Here is an 18,670-nt window from a genome sequence, read left to right as displayed (position 1 = left end):
TAAGGTTCCTTCCAGCCCAAACCGTTCTGTTCTATTCTGTGCAGGAACCTACCGTGCCTGCCACCAAACCGCAGTGCCCAGGCACAGCTGGGGGGCTGTGCAGGACCGTGGTCCCAGCACCACAGGGAATCAAGGGGGCTGGCTAACCCTGCAGCACTTGCTCCCCATCTCCAGGACCCAGGATCAACACTCCTGCTCTGTAAAGAGACAAGGAGATCATTACATGGCCAAAACTAGCCTTACAGATATTCTGAAAGAGAAACCCAGTGAGGGGTGGGAAGAAATCAATGTCAATCTGAAACCCTGTCACAGACATGAGTCAGCCGCTCTAGTCAGCCACAGCCCACGGTACGCGGCTTTGAATGCTGGCTGCCGAGCACCGTGATGCAAAGCTAATAATTATTATTTTTTAAGTGAAGGAAAAATTGCTAAAAGTCAGGAAACCACATAATGGATGAGTGAGTCATTCCTGCCTGAAAAATTTTGAGACACCAAAGAAATCTAAGAAGAAATCAAGGAAAAAACCCACAATATTTCTGCCATTCCATCTCACCATCCTTGACCCACACGAGCCATTTTTGCAGCAGTGCTTGCCCAAAGCCAGGGATTTCCAGTCCCCAGCTCTTGGCACTCCAGTACGGGATACACGCTGCAAAAAGATAACGGGAGCAAGAAGAGCTCAAGGTACATAATTTCATGTTGCAATAGTAGCAAAAATTTTGGTAGCTTTCACAAGGTGACAGAGAAATATATAACTCCCCTCTTGTTCTCAGAGTATTTATTGATAAATGCCTAACAGCTAATACAAACATATTTCTAATTTTATTGTTCAGGCAAGATGGGAATAGAACATTATTTACCTCAAGGCTAGTCAAAGTTACCCCCAAAGCAATGCGTTATACGATAAAGATGTCAAGTAAAATTACAGAATCATAAAATCACAATCGTGGAGTAACGTAGGTCAGAAGGGAGCTCTGGAGCTGCCCCCGGTTCAGCTGCCCAAAGCAGCTCTAAATCAGGGCAGGTTGCTCAGGGTGGAGACCCCACAGCCTCTCTGGGCCCCTCTGGTATTTGACTGCTCTTACACCAGTTTTCCCCCTCCACTCGGCCGGGGTTCCCCAGGTCGCAGCTCGTGGGGGGCTGCAGGGAAGGGGCTGGCTCTAGCCCCGGGCACTGCCACGGGGAGGGGCTGCGAGGTCTCCCCGTGTCCCCCTCTGCCCCGGGCTCAACACCCTGGCCCCCCACCACCGCGGTGGCTCTGCTAAGCTCACCTGAGCACAGCTGCACCTCTTCTGTATCGGGGAGCTCCAAAGCACCCCAGGTGCAGCATCACAACTGCCTGACGAAGGGGAGGACCTGCTCCTCGGAGCAGATGGACCCCCCTCCTGCCTCCCTCTGCCCACGGGCAACTTCTTCACCGGCATCCCCAGAGCCTCTCTGCAAAGCTGCTTCCCAGCGTCAGCCCCCAGCCCGGATCGCTGAGCATGGTTATTCTGTCCCAGGTGCGAGACCTGGCATTTGCTTTTGTTAAACTTCAGGTTTAACAAAGGTTCCTGCCAGTCCCTCCAAGGGACACCTCTGCCCTCCAACGCTCCCCAGGATTCGATGGGACCCACACAGGATACAGCCACTTGCATTGGGCTGTTTCCCGAAAGCACGGGGTAACAGTGGGGGCACGGGGGGAAGGGGGGGGGGCAGCACCCTACACCCGTGAACCTCAACCAAAGCTGGGAGAGGCTCCGGCTCCATCCACCCTGACCGCCGGGCTCTGCTGGAGGCCAGCCCCAGGATCAAAGGAGATACAACACTTCAAAGGACCTACAAAATTACGGAGAGATTAAATAAGCCTGAAGCGTTCTGCGGGCTAGGGAGGAACACGTCAGTGCTGTGGTTGTCTCCAGAAGCAGAGAATATTCCAGACCAGCTCGAGGCTGAGTCGTTCTGCTTCTGAGGAGCACCGAGGTGGTTTACGCTCAGTTGGAACGAACTGGTACCACCGGTATCCACCCAGACACAAGTCAGCACTACTCCAGCTACCTCCAAAGAGGCACATAACAGCGTGACAGAACTTGCAGAATTACAGCGACCAAATAGGCTCTCGGCGGGGAGACCGTGGGGGTACCTGGAGAGGGTCTCCTGCAGGCGTCACCCAGCCCTTCCATCCTTTTAAAAGCTACAACCCAAGCGTGAAGCGGAGCATCACCTGACACAGGCGCTTCCGTAACCCCCTGCAGCACAGCGATCCTACAACACACACGGTCTCTTCTTCCTCACCATCACCCTTTTTCTTCCAGGGAAAGGCTCCGGGACACATGGTGAAGAGCATCGAAGGGGCTGAGACAGGCGGTAGCTCACATCACGCAGGACCCCACACGCTCCTGCAGCCAGCCCACTCCCAACACGGATTTCTTCCAAAGGAAACACCTTCCCCTATCACTCACGCTCCTAACTCATTTCCTTCTCCTTCAAACGGACTATTTCAGGGCTGATCGTTGTCTCCTGCATTATGTCACCCCCATGGTGATGCAATTGGACTGATTACATCAGCTGACGAAGTACAAAAATGTACACATAAGTAAATCAGGTCAAAAATGCATTTTACCCCATGATTTTTGGCTTTAGCTAGAGTAGTGGTGTTTTGGCTTTCTTGTTTGGTTGGTTGTTGGGGTTTAGTTTTGTTTTTTTTAAAAAATGTGATCCTCATTACTAACATTAAGACTGCTTCAAAAGTTACCAGCAAAATTTGGAGGCTCTTTATTCACAGAATGACAGAATCATCTTGGTTGGAAAAGCCCTTGAAGCTCCTCCAGTCCAACCATGAACCTCACCCTGACCGTTCCCAACTCCACCAGATCCCTCAGCGCTGGGTCAACCCGACTCTTCAACCCCTCCAGGGATGGGGACTCCCCCCCTGCCCTGGGCAGCCCATTCCAACGCCCAACAACCCCTTCTGCAAAGAAATACTTCCTAAGAGCCACTCTAATTGGGTTCACAGGAAAAAAATGTTCACTTCCACGTAGACGTAAATCAGTCTAAGCGGGAAAAACACTTGCAAGCAGCAGCAAGCTTAGGCACAAAAAGCAGCTTTTGTTACAGCTATTCATCTTTCTAATACCTGGATAACTTTACGATTTGAATGCTGAAGGGTATGTAACTCCCTTGTATCTTCATGCATGTAACTCCTACTGCTCTCGTCCTTTATACACAATTGAGAGGCATCAAGGGACACTGAGTCAAGACGGGAGTTCACCAGCTCCCACCTCCCCAGCAAAGCAGGGCCAACTCCTGACCGCCCCGTCCACTTGAGCTCTGGTATCTCCACGGCCGGAGGTTGCAGCACCTCTTTGAGTCCCAGTTTCGATGCCTGACTACCTTCGTTATGGAAATGCATCCCTAATATCTAATCAGACATTCCCCTGCCGTCATTAGTGTTTGCTGCCTCTCGGCCTATCCTTGCAAACCCGAGAAGAGTCACAGATTCATTCACGTTGGAAAAGCCCCTCGGGATCATCGAGTCCAACCCTCAGCCCGACTCTACAAAGTTCTCCCCTACCCCACATCCCCCCACAGCTCATCCAAACGGCCCTTAAACACACCCAGGGATGGGGACTCCACCCCCTCCCTGGGCAGCCTATTCCACTCTCTGACCACTCTTGCTGGGAAGCATTTTTTCCTCATGTCCAGTCTGAACCTCCCCTGCTGGAGTCTTGTCCCATCTTCTTTCTATTCTCCCATTGTATTAATTAGGGACCAGTTTTTTATGATTTAAAATATTTCATCCTAACTTGTCAAAATTAAAATCACTTCTCACAGGAAAAAGATCATCCTTTTGAGCACGAGCTTTCTATAAAGGAGTTGCATTTCAGGGCTGAACTGGTTTCTTGCTTATTGGTATTTAATTCAGCCTGGGCAGTCAGTGGGACCAGGCAGCTCCCAGGCCAGCGCAGAGGAGCCGTAACTCGTGTTCATAATGCGGGAAGGAAGTAGTTAAATCACCCACTCCATAGAAACTATCTATTCTTCCTGTCTTATCTCTTGCTTAATTTTTTACAGGATGTGACGAGAGATAAGAGAAACAGCATCTTAGGTTTGTGCACCTGCAAGCGGATGCCCACTTTCCCAGCTACCACCGGCAGCCTGTAAAGCTGAGGAGTTTTCCTGCGCAGCTGGACGCACATAAGCCATAAAACCAACAACTCTGGGAAAAGAAAACAGCCACAGATGGCCAGGCCCATGCAGGTACCACAAACCAAAGGTGCCAAGGAAGATTTAAAGCAACTTTAAGTAAAACGTGTTTGCTTCAGGGATGAACTAACCCCTCGCTGGATTAAACCTGATCGCGCGCAGCCCCCAGCGGGTGCGCACACACCGTACAGCGACAGAGTGCTGCCAGTCCTGAGCGCTGCTGCCTTCCCCTTCCCGCTGCAGAGAAGGGAGGGACAGGAAAAGGTGAGCCTGCTTATTGTAACTGGAGAACTAAACCCTTTACTCTGGGTCACTCTTAGTTAGGCTAGCCCGCAGAACTGCAGGCAGCAGCTCTAATGCTCCAACCAAGCCTTCCTTTCAAGGCTTGATTTCTGCACAGATTCAACATCTCGATGGCGAAGCATTTCAGGCCCAAACAGCTCCTCCGCGCTAATATATTTCCATTCCATTTTACTGAATTTTCAATTCATTACTTTGGGAAGTTTCTTTAAGAACGTAAAAAGAGATTTCCAAAAAGAGTAGTTTGGGGGTGGAGGGTTTCTGAAATTACTGTCATACACTGACGAGGTGGGTAGCACAGGACTGACCCAAAGGCCAGGCTTACGCCTCAAGTCTTGCGCTCAGCTACATCTCAACAATACTCAATATCTGGACCACAGCAAAGTTTCCAGAACCGTTGCTTTATTGGTTTTTTTTCAGTAGTGTCCTTTTCCCCTGCTCTTCCTTCCAGAACCCCCCGTCCCCGTGCCAAAATCCCACCTGTCTCGCCCTCCCGGCCACAGGGCACAGCTGACGGAGCCCCTGCCCCAGGAGCAAGCGCTGCACGCATGGACGAGCCAGAGGACCTCTTGCAAGCATTGCCTGTCCCCTCCTCTCGCAACAGCCCAGGAATCGGGGGCTCCCCACAGTCAAGTTTCTGCATAATTAATTCAAGCAAAGCGGCACCATTCCCATGCTGCCATACAAGGGCAGCTTCTCCCAGTTTTAACCTTATTTATCCCTTCTGTGTCTTACCAAGAACCGATGATTTAAATTTTCACAGAAGCTCTGGAGAGCAGAAAACACGGAGACACCAGCTCAGCGCCTTTTCAAGAGGTGGCACCCACCCTGCTCTGTGCCTTTCCTCCGGCCAGGAGGAATCAGCTGCCACTCGCAAATAAACCATCACGTGGGTAACTGCGCTGCTGCATCCAGCAAGCTCATTGGAAACACGTTCCTGTATTTTAAAACATTCTCATTTACAAGATTTTTTTTTTTTCCTGAAACCAGCAAAGTCCTTCTCTCCCATTTAAGAACACAAGTCTTTAACAGAGCAAGGCCACGCTAAGGCGAGATGCTGCCCGCCATCGCAGCGCAGCCCTAGCAGGAAAACACTGTTCTGCAAAAACACACATTAATTATTGGACCTCAGAAACAGTATGCAACTCTCGGCTTGACTTCTCCAGGAAAAAAAAAAAAACCTCTTCCTGGTCATCCTGTTACCCTCCTACTTCCCCAACCTCAACATCTTATTTATAGTTCCCTAACGCTTTCCACAAGGATCAGGACACCGGTGAAGGGGGGACCCGAGGCCAGTGGGCACACATGGGCCACCCACAGTTCCAAGCTGATGGTGGAGGAGAAAGGTGATGGCACAGGGTGGGAAGGGGAAGAGGGTGGGGGGAGGAAAGCAGGAGGAGGAGGAGGAGGAGACTGCCTGTGAACAAAGGACACAAATCTGCAGAAAACCCCAGTTTTGTTATTCTTTGTGCTCGCAGAGCTGTTTGGTTCTACACACCTGATGGTAACAGTTGGGAACCCCAGTACAAGAACAAGATCCTGGATGTGTCAGGGACTACAGAGAAGTCCTCTTAGCAACGGAGTTCTACTAGATTTCACATTTAACACACTAAATGGGAATGATAGGAAGAAGGGATGAGGGCAAATGAAGAAGGAAGTGACACCACTCTGCACAAAAAGCTGCAGGAGAGCATTCACAAAGCTCCCTTCCCACGCAAGGGAGGATCCCGACCTCCCCACGACAGCCCGGCAGGATCGAGGAAAGGCTCTTCCCAAACAACTCAGCACATCTTTTTTCCACTAGTTGTAACTATAAAAGATTAATCTAATCCCCATGTACTTTACTTGCCCTGTGACTAGTTACTACCGGGTGACAATGCTCTGTACACAGTGCAATGGAACATAAAAAAAGCAATTAGGAGGAGCAACGGTGGCAAAAGTTAAAATAAATCTCTTTATTAGGTGCAGATTATTCACATCAGGGACATAAGTTTGGTTTGGGTTTTTTTTTTTCTTTTCCCTCCTTGTCAACCAAACACGTTGCTCAAGCAAAGAAGGAGCACTTTGGGTTATGTCAGCTCCGAGGCCGGCTTCCCCGAAAACCCGACAGCGATCCACTGCTGGAAAACACCGCGCTGGCGACCAGCAGGAAACACGGATGGCTGGGGAGGGGGCAGAGCCGTGCCCCCCTGTCCCTGGGGGTACCCTCCCCCTTAAACCCAGTCACAGGTGGCAAAAATACACCCAGTGATGCCAACGTGCAAGCAGCCCCGACACGGCGCGCTGCAGGGAGATCCAGGAGAAAAGCATTTGTCGGACGGGACCTGCAAACAAGGCGTTCCTAAATTATAATTCTTCTGCCCCAAAGTAAGAGCTTTGAATACAAAGGCAAAATAAAAAAACAAGCCACCACTTTGAGCAGAACTGCAGCATAGGTGCGGGCTGGCACGTGGCCGCTGAGCGCGGCCACCACGCTGTCAGGAAATCTGGCCTGCCCGGCTGGAAGCAGAGCCAGTGCTGCCTCACTAATAAAGGTTGTTACTAAAAAAACAAACAAACAAACAAACAAAGAGGCCATCCCAGTTCAAGCCAAAACAAAACAAAAAGTCTTGAAATGAGTCATTGTGGAACGCGGCTGAATTGGGTGTTTTCCGCCCCGTTTTGCTACGTTGGAAAATGGAAATGCTCTTCTTGGAGGAGAGAGCGGGGAGATTCACACCAGCAAATCATTTGGACAAATAATACATTTAATAAAGTGACTTCTTCCTGCAGGTGACCAGTGAAAGAGGTCCTTTATAGAATAAGGTGCTGACTAAGCGTGGAGACCTCCCCTGGCCCCGGGGCCGTGCAGGACCGACCGTTTCTGCTGAGCACCAAACTGCCGGGGTGCAGGATGGGCGCTGCCGAAACGGAGAGGGAAGGAGGAAACGCTTTTCAGTGACGGCAAGCTGTTCTTCAGTCAGCTCAGCATCTTTTGAAACCTCGCCCTCAGCTCAAAAAAACGCCACTGAAGCTCCAAGGGGCAGAGCCGGGGACGGCTCAGCCATTAGTGCTTTCCGGAACAGCAGCAATTTCAGAGCGATCACAAACCACTTCTGCTCCTTCCCCCATGACGGTCTTTCAAAAAATCTTCAAGGCTACTTGCAGTAATAAAATGGCTTTAAAAGGCAAGCTGACAACTCATTGGACAACGTGGTCCTCATCTTCTACACACGGGGAAGAGTTTCAGCGGGAGGAGATCTGTGTTAATGTTCAGCATTTTAAAGCAACATTGTTGTGTAAGTAAAAAACACGGGGAAGAGACCAGAAAATGCCAAATTCTTCCTTAGCACCGCTCTGTTACTAACACAGCTGTTGTTCCACTGACTTACACCGTTTAATCCTCCCTACTACCCAAAGCCTGCCCTGCATGTGTTTTCCCTGTGTCCTGGCAGCGGAGAAGCTGCTGAAAATACGACCCATCCTTGTGCGTTTGGCCAGATATTCAGGTTCAGCGCGGCAGCTCACCTGTTTCCCCACCATTTTTAAGCCATCATTTAGCTGCTGCCTGCACTAAGCAGACTGGAGAGGCAACATATCAGGTTTTACAAACACGCTGTTGTCCAAAGCACGGCCACGCTCCTGCAGAGGCGTGAGGACAGGACGCAGTTTTAAGGTAAATTAAAGCAGGAGAGAGTAAGTTTTCTAACACCAGTCAGCTGGGGTGTCAGCAACAGCCCAGCAACCACAGGGCAGCACTTTAAGGCAGCACTTGGGGGTTTTTAATCCAGAGCAAGGCTCTGCTCTGCTTACCCAGCACAGCCCAAAAGCCACTTACTGCCACACTGGACCACGGATCACCACATCTGATCCACCAGCAGCAATCTGGGGAGGATGCGTGAATTAAGGAAATGCAAGAGGCGCCTTAAGCAAAGCCTGTAGCCAGGGCTTTCATGAAGTTGGCTCGAAACCCCCCCGGACAGAGAGTGTCCCACCCCCGCTCAGACCATCTCCATCCTTCCGGGGCCCGGCGACTCAAACCACACAAACCCACGCAGCAATCATCATTTATCTTTACCTTCTGGTTTCTCCACAAGCCGCAGGGCCCCCGGGTAACGCTGGCTGCCAGGACAAACGCTGCGTATTGCAGGGAAATCCTCTTTCCACCTTCCCAAGAGACTGAGCATCGCTAATAGGTTTTCTCCACGTTGCAGCTTTGCACTACAGGCGCGTACATGTTCTACTGCACCTTGGCAAAGTGAACTCACTACACATGTGCTGTATGGTACGTTAGATGTGCTATTCAAACCTGCACAATGGTGGAGTTAATTACTAGCTCCTGAACTCCCAGCTAGCTTTCCCAACAGAAACTACGTGATCAATCTCTCTTCGTTTTTCTAAGTGCCAAGGATGGAAAGCACCATTCAGAGCCACGCCAGGCACAAAGCCAGACGACTGGAGTTGAGTTTGACCCCATTCGTCATTATTTCAGCTGAACAAACAGTATCTTTTCCATAACTGTTTCTTCGGTAAGAAACTCACCCCACAGAGTTTCAGTGAGGAGGATAAATCACGTATGACTTGGGAAGGCAACAGGAGACTCTGATTTGAGAAAAGCCCGAGCTCTGGTCCCTGAAGCGAGCGGCCCGGGCGTGCTTCCACGGCACAGCGGGTGCTTGGGCATGCAGAGCAGCACAAGGAGGGCAAAACCATAAATTAAGCAGACTTGTTCTCTGGCACTCCCTAAATCCTCCACACAGACAGGTTTACAATCCAGGTACAAAGGGACGAGACCCTTGCATCGCTAAGCGCTAGCCAGCCTCTGGTTAAGGAACGATTCCCAGCAGGACTTTATATTTGGTTTGGGATTACAGAAATTATTTTCCCTCCCCCTCACATACCTTCCCACACGTGTGGGTGCCTGCAGCGCAGCTTACAGCTGGCAGGCCACTGCTGCAGAAATTAGAATTGGAAGGGATGTGTGCGGCCATCGAGGCCGGCTCACTGCCACGGCGAGATGCTCTCGGCAGCGTGACCCTGCTCCTCACCAGCGCCCGTGCGCCACGTCCTCCCGACCACGTCAGCAGCAGCTGCAACACGTACCCAGGGCTGGCTACGCTCTGACGGATATATCATGGATTAGAACAGTCTCCTCAGAATAACAATACTCTTACCAAGGAGATTTCTTTGAGCTTTAAAGCCCCTACAGCAAAGCACTTCAAGTGTTGAAAAGACAGACGTCAGAATATAAATTTCAAGTTGAATCAAACAGCAGCTTATAATAGTTTATGACCAACATGAGTAATCAACTTAAGTGTCCATTAACTGCGTTCAGAAACAGAACACTTAATTTATGTTTAAGTTAATTATAGACTACCATGGCTTCCAACAATAGAAGAGGCTATTTAAGCTATGCACTTCTAAATAAGAAAAAATAGTCTTGACTTACTTTAAAAAATTATTATTCCATATAGGAGGGACCATGACTTTCTGCACAACATAAACCACCAAACTCAAGAAAGATAGCAGCTTTCTGTATCCACATCAGTATTCAAATTAAAAATAAAAATACTGTGATTACTACACAAACATGAAGAGACCAAAAGAACAATATTATTGCCATAGACAGCTTAAAAAGTTAAATCCTAACAGAAACATGCATCTGGTCTCTTTTTGAAAGAGACATGAAGAAGGTAATTATAATGCCATGGCCCATAAAGCCAGTGACTGCCCTGCTCTTGTCCATAAAGAATGAAAATTTTATGGTTGTGGGGCTGGACGATTCAGTGGAAAATATACCCACTCTGTTTGAAGAGTTATGGGGGAGCTGCAGCAAAACTGGCTTCTGGTCCTATTAAAACAAAGATTTCAGCCTTTGCAGGGCCTGTGCTCCAGGCAGCACGTAAAAAGAAGAAACGCGTGGAATCTTAACCCCAGCTTTGGTGATGGCCCTGCCGCGGCAGCTGGCTTGGCTCAGCACGGCCACGGCTCTGGAAAACCTCTGCGCAAACTTCTTTAGTCTCCCCACGGCTCGAGCGGCCGGCAAACCCCACGGCCACGCCGACAGTGGGTGCCCACCGAGGGGAAGCTCACGACCCTCATTTGCCTTCCGAAGGTCACTGCAAGAATGAATAACCGAGAAGGGCACCTGAGCAGACACCCATCTGCATCTCCTTTCGGGAAAACTGCCAGGATTTGTGCTTGAACGAGAGCAGAGTCCCTCTGACCCATCCCGGCCGCTCCCGCTCCCCAGCTCACCCGGCCATGGGGCTGTCCGGGCTGGTGCTGTAAGCAGGAAACTCAGTTTACCAAGTTTTTGGCAACTTCACTTGGGGAAAAAAACCCCACATTTGTGCTGCAAAGGCTTGTCTTATTTTTTCAGGCTACATCAGCTGATCTGCAAAAAAATAAAAATAAAATATTGTGTTTCTCCCTATAAACTCTGTCCTGCCAAAGCCTTTCGACCAGTACGAGCGCAGGACCATTGCCACTGGACGTGCTGGTAATATTTATTTCCCAAGAGCAGAACAACTATCACCTCTACAGCATTTCCGCACACCCCGAGCCAGGAAACAAGTGACTAAGTTTAGCAACCGTTAGGCTACTGATAAATCTCTTTAAGTCCCTTTCATCTTCTAGGGCCATACCTCAAAGGCAGCAGATCATTAAGCATCTGAGTTAGGAGCACCAGCAAAGCCAAACCATCACAGTTTTAGCAGCTTTTACCCTCTAGGCTTTTTACCAGCTCTTATGGCATCCACAGAAGCGGAAAAGACTGCTCACATTCAGGCCACTGCCTCGCACACACAACTCGTTTGCCTCGTTACACCAACGCGCTGAGGGAGGGGGAGTGTCATCGGCTTGGCCGCACTCCAGCCTGAAACAGTCTCTGGCGGGGCGACGTCCTGCTCACAGCCCACCGAGCCTGCGGTTCCCTTTGGCTGATGAAAAGAGAGTTTCTTTATTTATTAAGTGGTTGTATTTGATGATAGGAGCTCTGGGAAAAGTCTGCTTGCTTTAAGATGACCTACAAAGAACTATACATTTATCCCATATCTGATTTTTTTCACGTCACCATCAGCGAGCGGTAACTCCTTGCAGCGCTCCCGGGCAGACACCATCTCTGCGGGGACCGGAGGAGCAGCAGCACCAGGATCTGAGCAGCAACACTTGGGTACGTTAAGAATGAAAAAAAAAACCTCTCGGTGCTTAAAACTCTGGGTTATTTCTATTCTGCTGTACTGGATCGGGGTTATGTTGATTCATTATTCAGCATCAGCTACATTCAAGTTAAAGGATTGTGTTTACTAAAGGTGTAATTTTGGCTACCAGTAACATCCTCTGCCAAATCCTAACACAAATATATAGGTGTTTCAGGAATACAAGCCTGGACTCCTCTGAATCTTTTTTAGCTCCTCATTAAATAGGAAAAGAGATACTCTAGTCCCTAACTCTTCAGGCAGAAAACATTACTTCCAGCATCAGCATAAAGGTGAAAAGGTGCTGCGAGCTTTCCTCCTCCGCTTCAAACTGGGCGACTTTCCTGCAGTTCCCTGATCCTGTATCAACACTCCCCTCCACTAAAAAGTCTCCTTCCTCACCCTGAAGCCTTCACGTGCACTTCTACCAATACTTATATGAAGACTGTTGAACAATAAAACCTTTTTCTTCTTTCTTTCTGATGCAGTTTTTCTCTTTTTATTCAGACAGCTGTCTTCCGGCGCAACGTCCGAGAAACCACGTAACTGTATTTGCAGTCTACGCCTGGTTTGCCAGAAGTCAGCAAACCTTCACTGGGAGCTTGGGAATTTCAGAAGAATTTAGCCAATATCCAAAAAAGGAGACCTCACGTCAACCCCACACACCGTTCCCGTGCAAACGCTACGCGGAGACAAGGCGGCTGGAAAATGAGTTTATAACGGCAGCAACTGTTGTTCATTTACATTCTGAATAAATAATGGCAAGCTACTGGAAAACAACTGCAATTAAAAGTAACACAATGGAAGAGAATGCACTCTCTGGCATTCAATTCTTTGGAATTTCTTTGTTTTTTAATCTTTATTGGGACTGGTATTATCACCAGCCAGCTCTCAAGCCTTCCCAGAGGGATTTGCTGGACTATCACAGACAAGAACGGGATGAGCTTCAACAAGGCCAAGTGCCAGGTCCTGCACTTGGCACACAACAACCCCCTGCATGGCTACAGGCTTGGGGAGGGGTGGCTGGAGCTGTCTGGAAGAGAAGGGTCTGGGGGTTCTCACTGACAAGCAGCTGGACAGGAGCCAGCAGTGTGCCCAGGTGGCCAAGAAAGCCAACGGCATCCTGGCTTGGATCAGCAATAGTGTGACCAGCAGAAGCAGGGAGGTGATAGTCCCCCTGTGCTCTGCACTGGTGAGGCCACACCTGGAGGGTTGTGTCCAGTTTTGGGCACCTCAATCCGAGAGAGATCTCGAGGGGCTGGAGCGAGGGCAGAGGAGGGCAACGAGCTGGGGAAGGGCCTGGAGAATAAATCCTGTGAGGAGAGATTGAAGGAGCTGGGACTGTTCAGTGTGAGGAGGAGAAGGTGAGGGGAGACCTCATCACTCTCTACAGCTCCCTGAAAGGACATTGTAGAGAGGTTGGTGCTGGTCTCTTCTCCCAGGGAATTAGTGACAGAACAAGAGGGAACGGCTTTAAACTGCACCAGGGGAGGTTCAGACTGGGCATGAGGGAAAAATGTTTCCCAGCAAGAGTGGTCAGAGAGTGGAATAGGCTGCCCAGGGAGGGGGTGGAGTCCCCATCCCTGGGTGTGTTTAAGGGCCGTTTGGATGAGCTGTGGGGGGATGTGGGGTAGGGGAGAACTTTGTAGAGTCGGGCTGAGGGTTGGACTCGATGATCCCAAGGGGCTTTTCCAACCTAAATGATTCCATGATCCTGTGATTCCATGAAGAAGCCTACTTTTGGCTGTTAAGGTTCAAATACTGGATTTCTATTCTGTTGCTGGATTAACATAACTACAGCGGGTCTGTGATGCCCAGTGCCACTAGCGACAGCTTCCAGAAAGAGACGCAGCGTGTCGCCGGGTCCCACCGTGAAATTGGAGTGCAGGGTGATGAGCAGAGCACTGCGTGTCGCTCCCCGCCACCAGCACAGCCTGGGAAAAGCGGTTTATTCCCAAGCACTTGCTGCTTCTCCATCTGGAGGTGTGGGAGACTCTGTGAAGGTAGCGGGCCCAGCAGATGAACTGATTCACATCAAGGTGCTAAATTTACTTTACAAGCCAAGCCAGGTTTCAGCAAACTCCCCCATTACGTATCACTCCGTAGCTGTGCCCGGGAAATGATGGATGTCCACAGGCCGGGCCACCAAGCTGACATTTGTGAGAGGGTTCAAGGCCCTGCTCTGCCAGATGACTTCCTGCATGACAATGATATCTCTGCACTTTAATCCTTCATTTGAAATAGGAAGACGAGAGCTTCCACATCCTACAGTATGATGAGGTTAAATATCCCAGAGCCCGTGAGGAACTCTGAGGAGTTGGAAGTGACGTTCCCAGGGCCGTTGCTTGGCAGATACTGGAGAGAAACCACCTTTGCTCACAGGTCCTCTCTGGACTTTAACCAAGGAGCAAATGAATTTAAAAATTAATCTTAACTTGAGTGAACAGCAGTTTGAGAGTTTCTCCCAACCCCAAAGGAATACAAGTGCAATTGCAAGAGTGAACAAATTACACATGGACAACTGGAATAAGGAGGAGGTGGGGTGAAACGTCCCCCTCCTCTCGCATCTCGGGCACCCTCCACCCCAGTGCAGGTGCTCTCAGCACCACCCAACAGCCCACATCCCCACAGTCACAGCTGCCAGCTTTCCGGCTGCTTCTCTTATGCAGAGCCCAGCTAAGTCGGGTCTAGGTGAGGTGTTGGATCCTGCCCAGGCTCCCAGCCTCAGCCACTCAGGAGGCAACAGGGTGACCATAACGCTAAGATTTGGGGTGCTCTGTGCTCAGGATATCTGTGCACAGACTAACTGTTGTTCTTATAAAAGACCTGACTTTCGTCAGGCCAGACTTTTTGGCCAAAAAATAGCCAAAGGCTACCAAAAGGAGGGAAGGCTGGGGTGAGGCACTCCCCACCGGGGAGGCTGCCGGGGTAAGCAGCACACCTCCTTATAGCACAGTCACAGGGAACAGAAAAGCATCTCAGACATTTCACCTTGTTAGGCTGAGTGGCTGAAAATAGCCACCAGATGAAAAACAAACCAGTTGGACAACTTATCCAAACCCTAACGCTAAAGCAAACAGCGAGCAGCAAGCTGGAGGCAGGGTGCGGGGCGAAGACTGAGCTGTGGAGCTCTGGCGGCGTCAGAAGACGATGCCACTTGTCACTGCAAAAGGGACACTGCATCTAGCACCGGCTGCTTGAGCTCCTCTACAGCCCGCGGAGGGACACAGATACCTCTGGAGAGCAATTCCTCCGCCTAACACAGGTAGATGAAACAACCACTTGCAGTTACCCATCTCTGCAGCGATGGCACAGGAATACTGGACATTTAGATTAAGATACAGCTTCTAAGTGACACTCAAAGGGTTGAGCATAAGTCACATAAGCATGAAACATCTTTTCTCCTTTCCCAAGAGGAAAAAGGAAAAAAAATAGGGGTGAGAGGAAAAAAATAACAAGAGATCCCACCTCCTGCTTTTCATACCACCAGCTGTAAGCAAAACTTCTGCAGAATTCACCCTGCTATCTGCAGCACGGGAGAGGTGCACTGAGTGCTCCCAAATATCCTTTTCTATCTCTTTTTTTTTTTTTTTTTCAATGATACAACAAATTAAAACAAATGAGAAACAGGAAAACCTGTTTATCTGCAAAACACAGAGAGCAAATCTTCAGGAAACGGCGTGGCCCACCAGAAACAACCAAGAGCAGCACCATCCTGGGCATGTCGTGCCAGGGGATGCTTGGCAGTCACAGTGCTGCCTGCGCCCGAGCCGGCCCTGCCCCGAGCCCAGGGCTCCGGTCAGGGCACCCACTGCCCTCTCAGCAGCTGCTGAGAGCTTTTTGGATGGCTGAGCGATTTCCAAAGGTTTGCATGATGCTAATGAACGAATCGATCCACTCCAGCATGGAGACAAGCCTCCCGGTGCTCCCATGGCTCTGAAAGCATTCCTCTGGCTTCCAGCGCTCATGGCCACGGCCAGGTGACCTGGCACCTCTGTGCTCTGCCGGGGCCAGGAGGACAGCACCCATCACTGCCCCACTGAGAGGTCCCTCTGCTCTCACCATTCCCAAAAATGCGTCAGCATCTCCTAAGTTAGTTTTCACACCTCCCTGAGCATCTCCTCCTTGATTCAGAGGGCCTCCAGGACACAGCTTAATGAAACCACCGCTCCTAAAGCAAGCCAAGCTGCAGGAGTGCCATTTCAAGCTGCCACTCCTGATGAAGGCTGAGGAACCTCTTCATCTTCCCAGCACAGTGGCAGAGGGTTGCAGCTCACACCTCTTGGGACACCCGCAACCAAAGCCAGCCCGGGGGCTCTGCTGCCAGAAACGGTTTCCAACGCCTTTTGCCATCAGGCTGGCGATTGCTGCCGGGGGCATCCTGCTGGGGGTCACCTTCAGGGGGGAGCCGGGAACCTAAAAAGCCATGCTCGCCCCCCGAGAGCCAGAGCAGAGATGGGGGCTGCCCTGGCAGAGCCCAGCACCATCCTACAGCACCAAATCCCCCCGGAGTTCCACCAAGCTGCAATATTTTTATGCCTCAGCCGCAGTCTAAGCTGGTGGGGCTTGTCCCGGGGAGGAACCAGCCCATGCCCTCCTGTGCAGAGAGGCATTCCCAAATCACGCAGCCAAAGGCACAGGCATAGACAAGTCGCTCTTTTCTGATCCTTTCCACAGCTTTTAAAAGAAAAAAAAAAAAAAAAAGATTTCTACTCCTCATTTTGTAGTTTGAAGAACAGATACACTGTGAAATAACAGGGAACACCAAATCACTAACTCCCTTCTGAAATGCTCAGCGATGATCTTTAATCAACCATTGCCACGCTTTATTCCCGATTTATATATTTTTATTTCCTACAAGCTTAATGCCACTGGTGACGGGTCAGATTCTGATCCGGCTGTAGAAATATCAAAAAAGAGGAGAATGCTTAAAGGCTCCGCGAGGACCTGCCCAGCCCGGTAACCCCATTGCTTTTTTCCTTCAGCAATAAGCTGTAAGAACCACCACCACTCCTCAGTGCTCGCCGACCTCCTCGGCAGGTGGGAAGAGCTATCGCGTGCAGGATTAAGAAGGAATAACACTTGGAACAGGCCGACTGTTCCGGAGGCTGTCCTCACTGTACTTGAAACCCAGGAGCTTTTTAATAATAAGCACAAGTCCTCCAGGCCAGCACAAGATGACACACTTTGATTTTTGCCTTAAAACTGCAAAGCAGCTAGAACAAAAAACACTCGGGCAGTATCAATAATAGCAGCTACTTGGAAAATAGTATTTTCAGAAATTATTTCTCCCCCCTCCCCCAGTCAGGTTTTATCCTGCATCTGTCTATCTATATCAGGGAAAAAAACCAACTTTTTTTCTTTGGCTTACACATTAATTACGTACTGGCACTCTTACAAATCTAAACATACGCATTGCTTAGCAGCTTTAATCCTGAATTATTTCTCCCTTTCCCGCAACACAAAGCTTAACTTGACTAGCAAAGGGGCAGACTGTTCAAACAAGCAAGCTGTTCATTTGTAACCCAGACGAGGAACATTCTTAAAGTTCTCGTGTTTATTATGTTTCTATCCTCCGAGAATCGCAGAATTTCAGGCATCAGAGCTCAAAACCTGAAGGAAGGAATTAAACAGATCTTAAAACTCAGCCCTTCAGGGAAAAATGGTGTTCTCAGCTAGAAAAATAGCCTCTTTTCCTGCAAAACGTGCGGTGTGAGTGTGTGGTTGTTAACAAACATCACCTTTTCCTATCAGATCGCTGCTGCTTCCACTTCCTGAGGCTGGCTGGGATGGGCAGAGCCGCCCGCGATTTCCAAGCCCTGGAGGTGGTGAAGGGACAGCGCAATTAGGGCGAGGTAGAGCTCCTGGGGAGGACGAAGGCGCTGTGCTTGCCTCTGCGGGTGCCGCAGGCGTCTCTTACAGCAAAGGTGGGCGACAGACACACTGCAGAGGCAACAACTCGCACCAGGGAGCAGCTTGGCGGTTCCCAAAGTCAGCCTGCACAGATGTCCGCAGTCCACAGCGGGCTAATGCATTTTCCAAAGTGGAAAAAACGGGTTACTTAAAAATAGGTCCCTAATCCAAACAAACAAGCATCCTGATACTATTTCATAAAGATAAAACAAACAAGCACAGACAATTCACGTACAAAAACACACGCGGTTATCTTAATGACTTCCTTATGTTCCTCTGACGATTTTCATATCGATTGTTGAGGTAGGTACTTCGTCCTGTAACTGCCAGTACAAATAAATATTTCAGCTGGGCACAGTGCTGCCGTCGCTCATCATCACCCAGCCCTGCAGCAGGGACGGCACAGAAAAGCTCACCTCAACACCCAACTGCACCCACCCCACTCTGGCAGCTAAAGGGTTGATGTTTATTTAGTTTTAGTAAGTTAAAAGAATAATTCACTGCTGACACTTTCAGCCTGGCACCCAGGTGAGCCACGCTGGCACAATGTTGGTTTTTAACACACGGGCTCACAGTTTGAGGCAGAAGCTTCTCAGGGCTCAGTGTGCTGCAGGAGTAACCGGGCAATGGCTTAATTAAAAGAGTCCATTGTCTACAGCTGCCTGAGGACCAGCATCAACTGCTGAAAAACAAACTGGAGTCATGGAGGTGCCAGAAAATTAATCACGCAGGGCTGCCGGGGCTGATTAAAATGAAGGAAAAATTAAAGTCTGCCAGAGAGACCCACTTGGATCAGATCAGACGGGTCAGCACGAGGGCCGTTGCTTGCACGCGCATCAAACACCTCAAATGCCAGAGACAAAGTCCTCGGGGCAGGAGGTGGGGAAACAGAAGGTCCCGAAGGCTGTACTCTGAAACAGGGAGTTAAGAAGAGGCCAAAAAGCCACATTATTAATAGCTCTTGACTATGATATAACGAAGAGTGACCAAATCTCCTCCTCCAGCCGCGGAGCGGAGGGATTCCCGGCTCGCGCTGCAGACCTTCACCCGAACAGCAGCTAAACAAAAGAGTTTCCCATCCCCAGCACGCAGTC

General features: G+C 49.8%; 1 protein-coding gene across 15 annotated transcripts in view; it reads right to left on the bottom strand.

Annotated features, from left to right (window-relative positions):
• Positions 1-18,670, bottom strand: part of STIM1 (stromal interaction molecule 1) — a 107,045-nt gene that overhangs the window by 80,339 nt on the left and 8,036 nt on the right. The window contains exon 1 of one of the 15 annotated variants that reach the window (XM_074860661.1): positions 8,543-8,666. The exons of the other annotated variants lie outside the window; for them this stretch is intronic. Within the exon in view, the coding sequence (XP_074716762.1) occupies positions 8,543-8,651 (109 nt within the window). The 5' untranslated portion in view covers positions 8,652-8,666. Of the gene's footprint in view, positions 1-8,542; positions 8,667-18,670 lie in introns of those variants that run through there. 15 annotated transcript variants of the gene reach the window in all.

The sequence above is a fragment of the Strix uralensis genome, chromosome 2 (assembly GCF_047716275.1).
Source record: "Strix uralensis isolate ZFMK-TIS-50842 chromosome 2, bStrUra1, whole genome shotgun sequence".
NCBI lineage: Eukaryota > Metazoa > Chordata > Aves > Strigiformes > Strigidae > Strix > Strix uralensis.
This window is presented reverse-complemented; position numbering and strand designations above follow the sequence as displayed.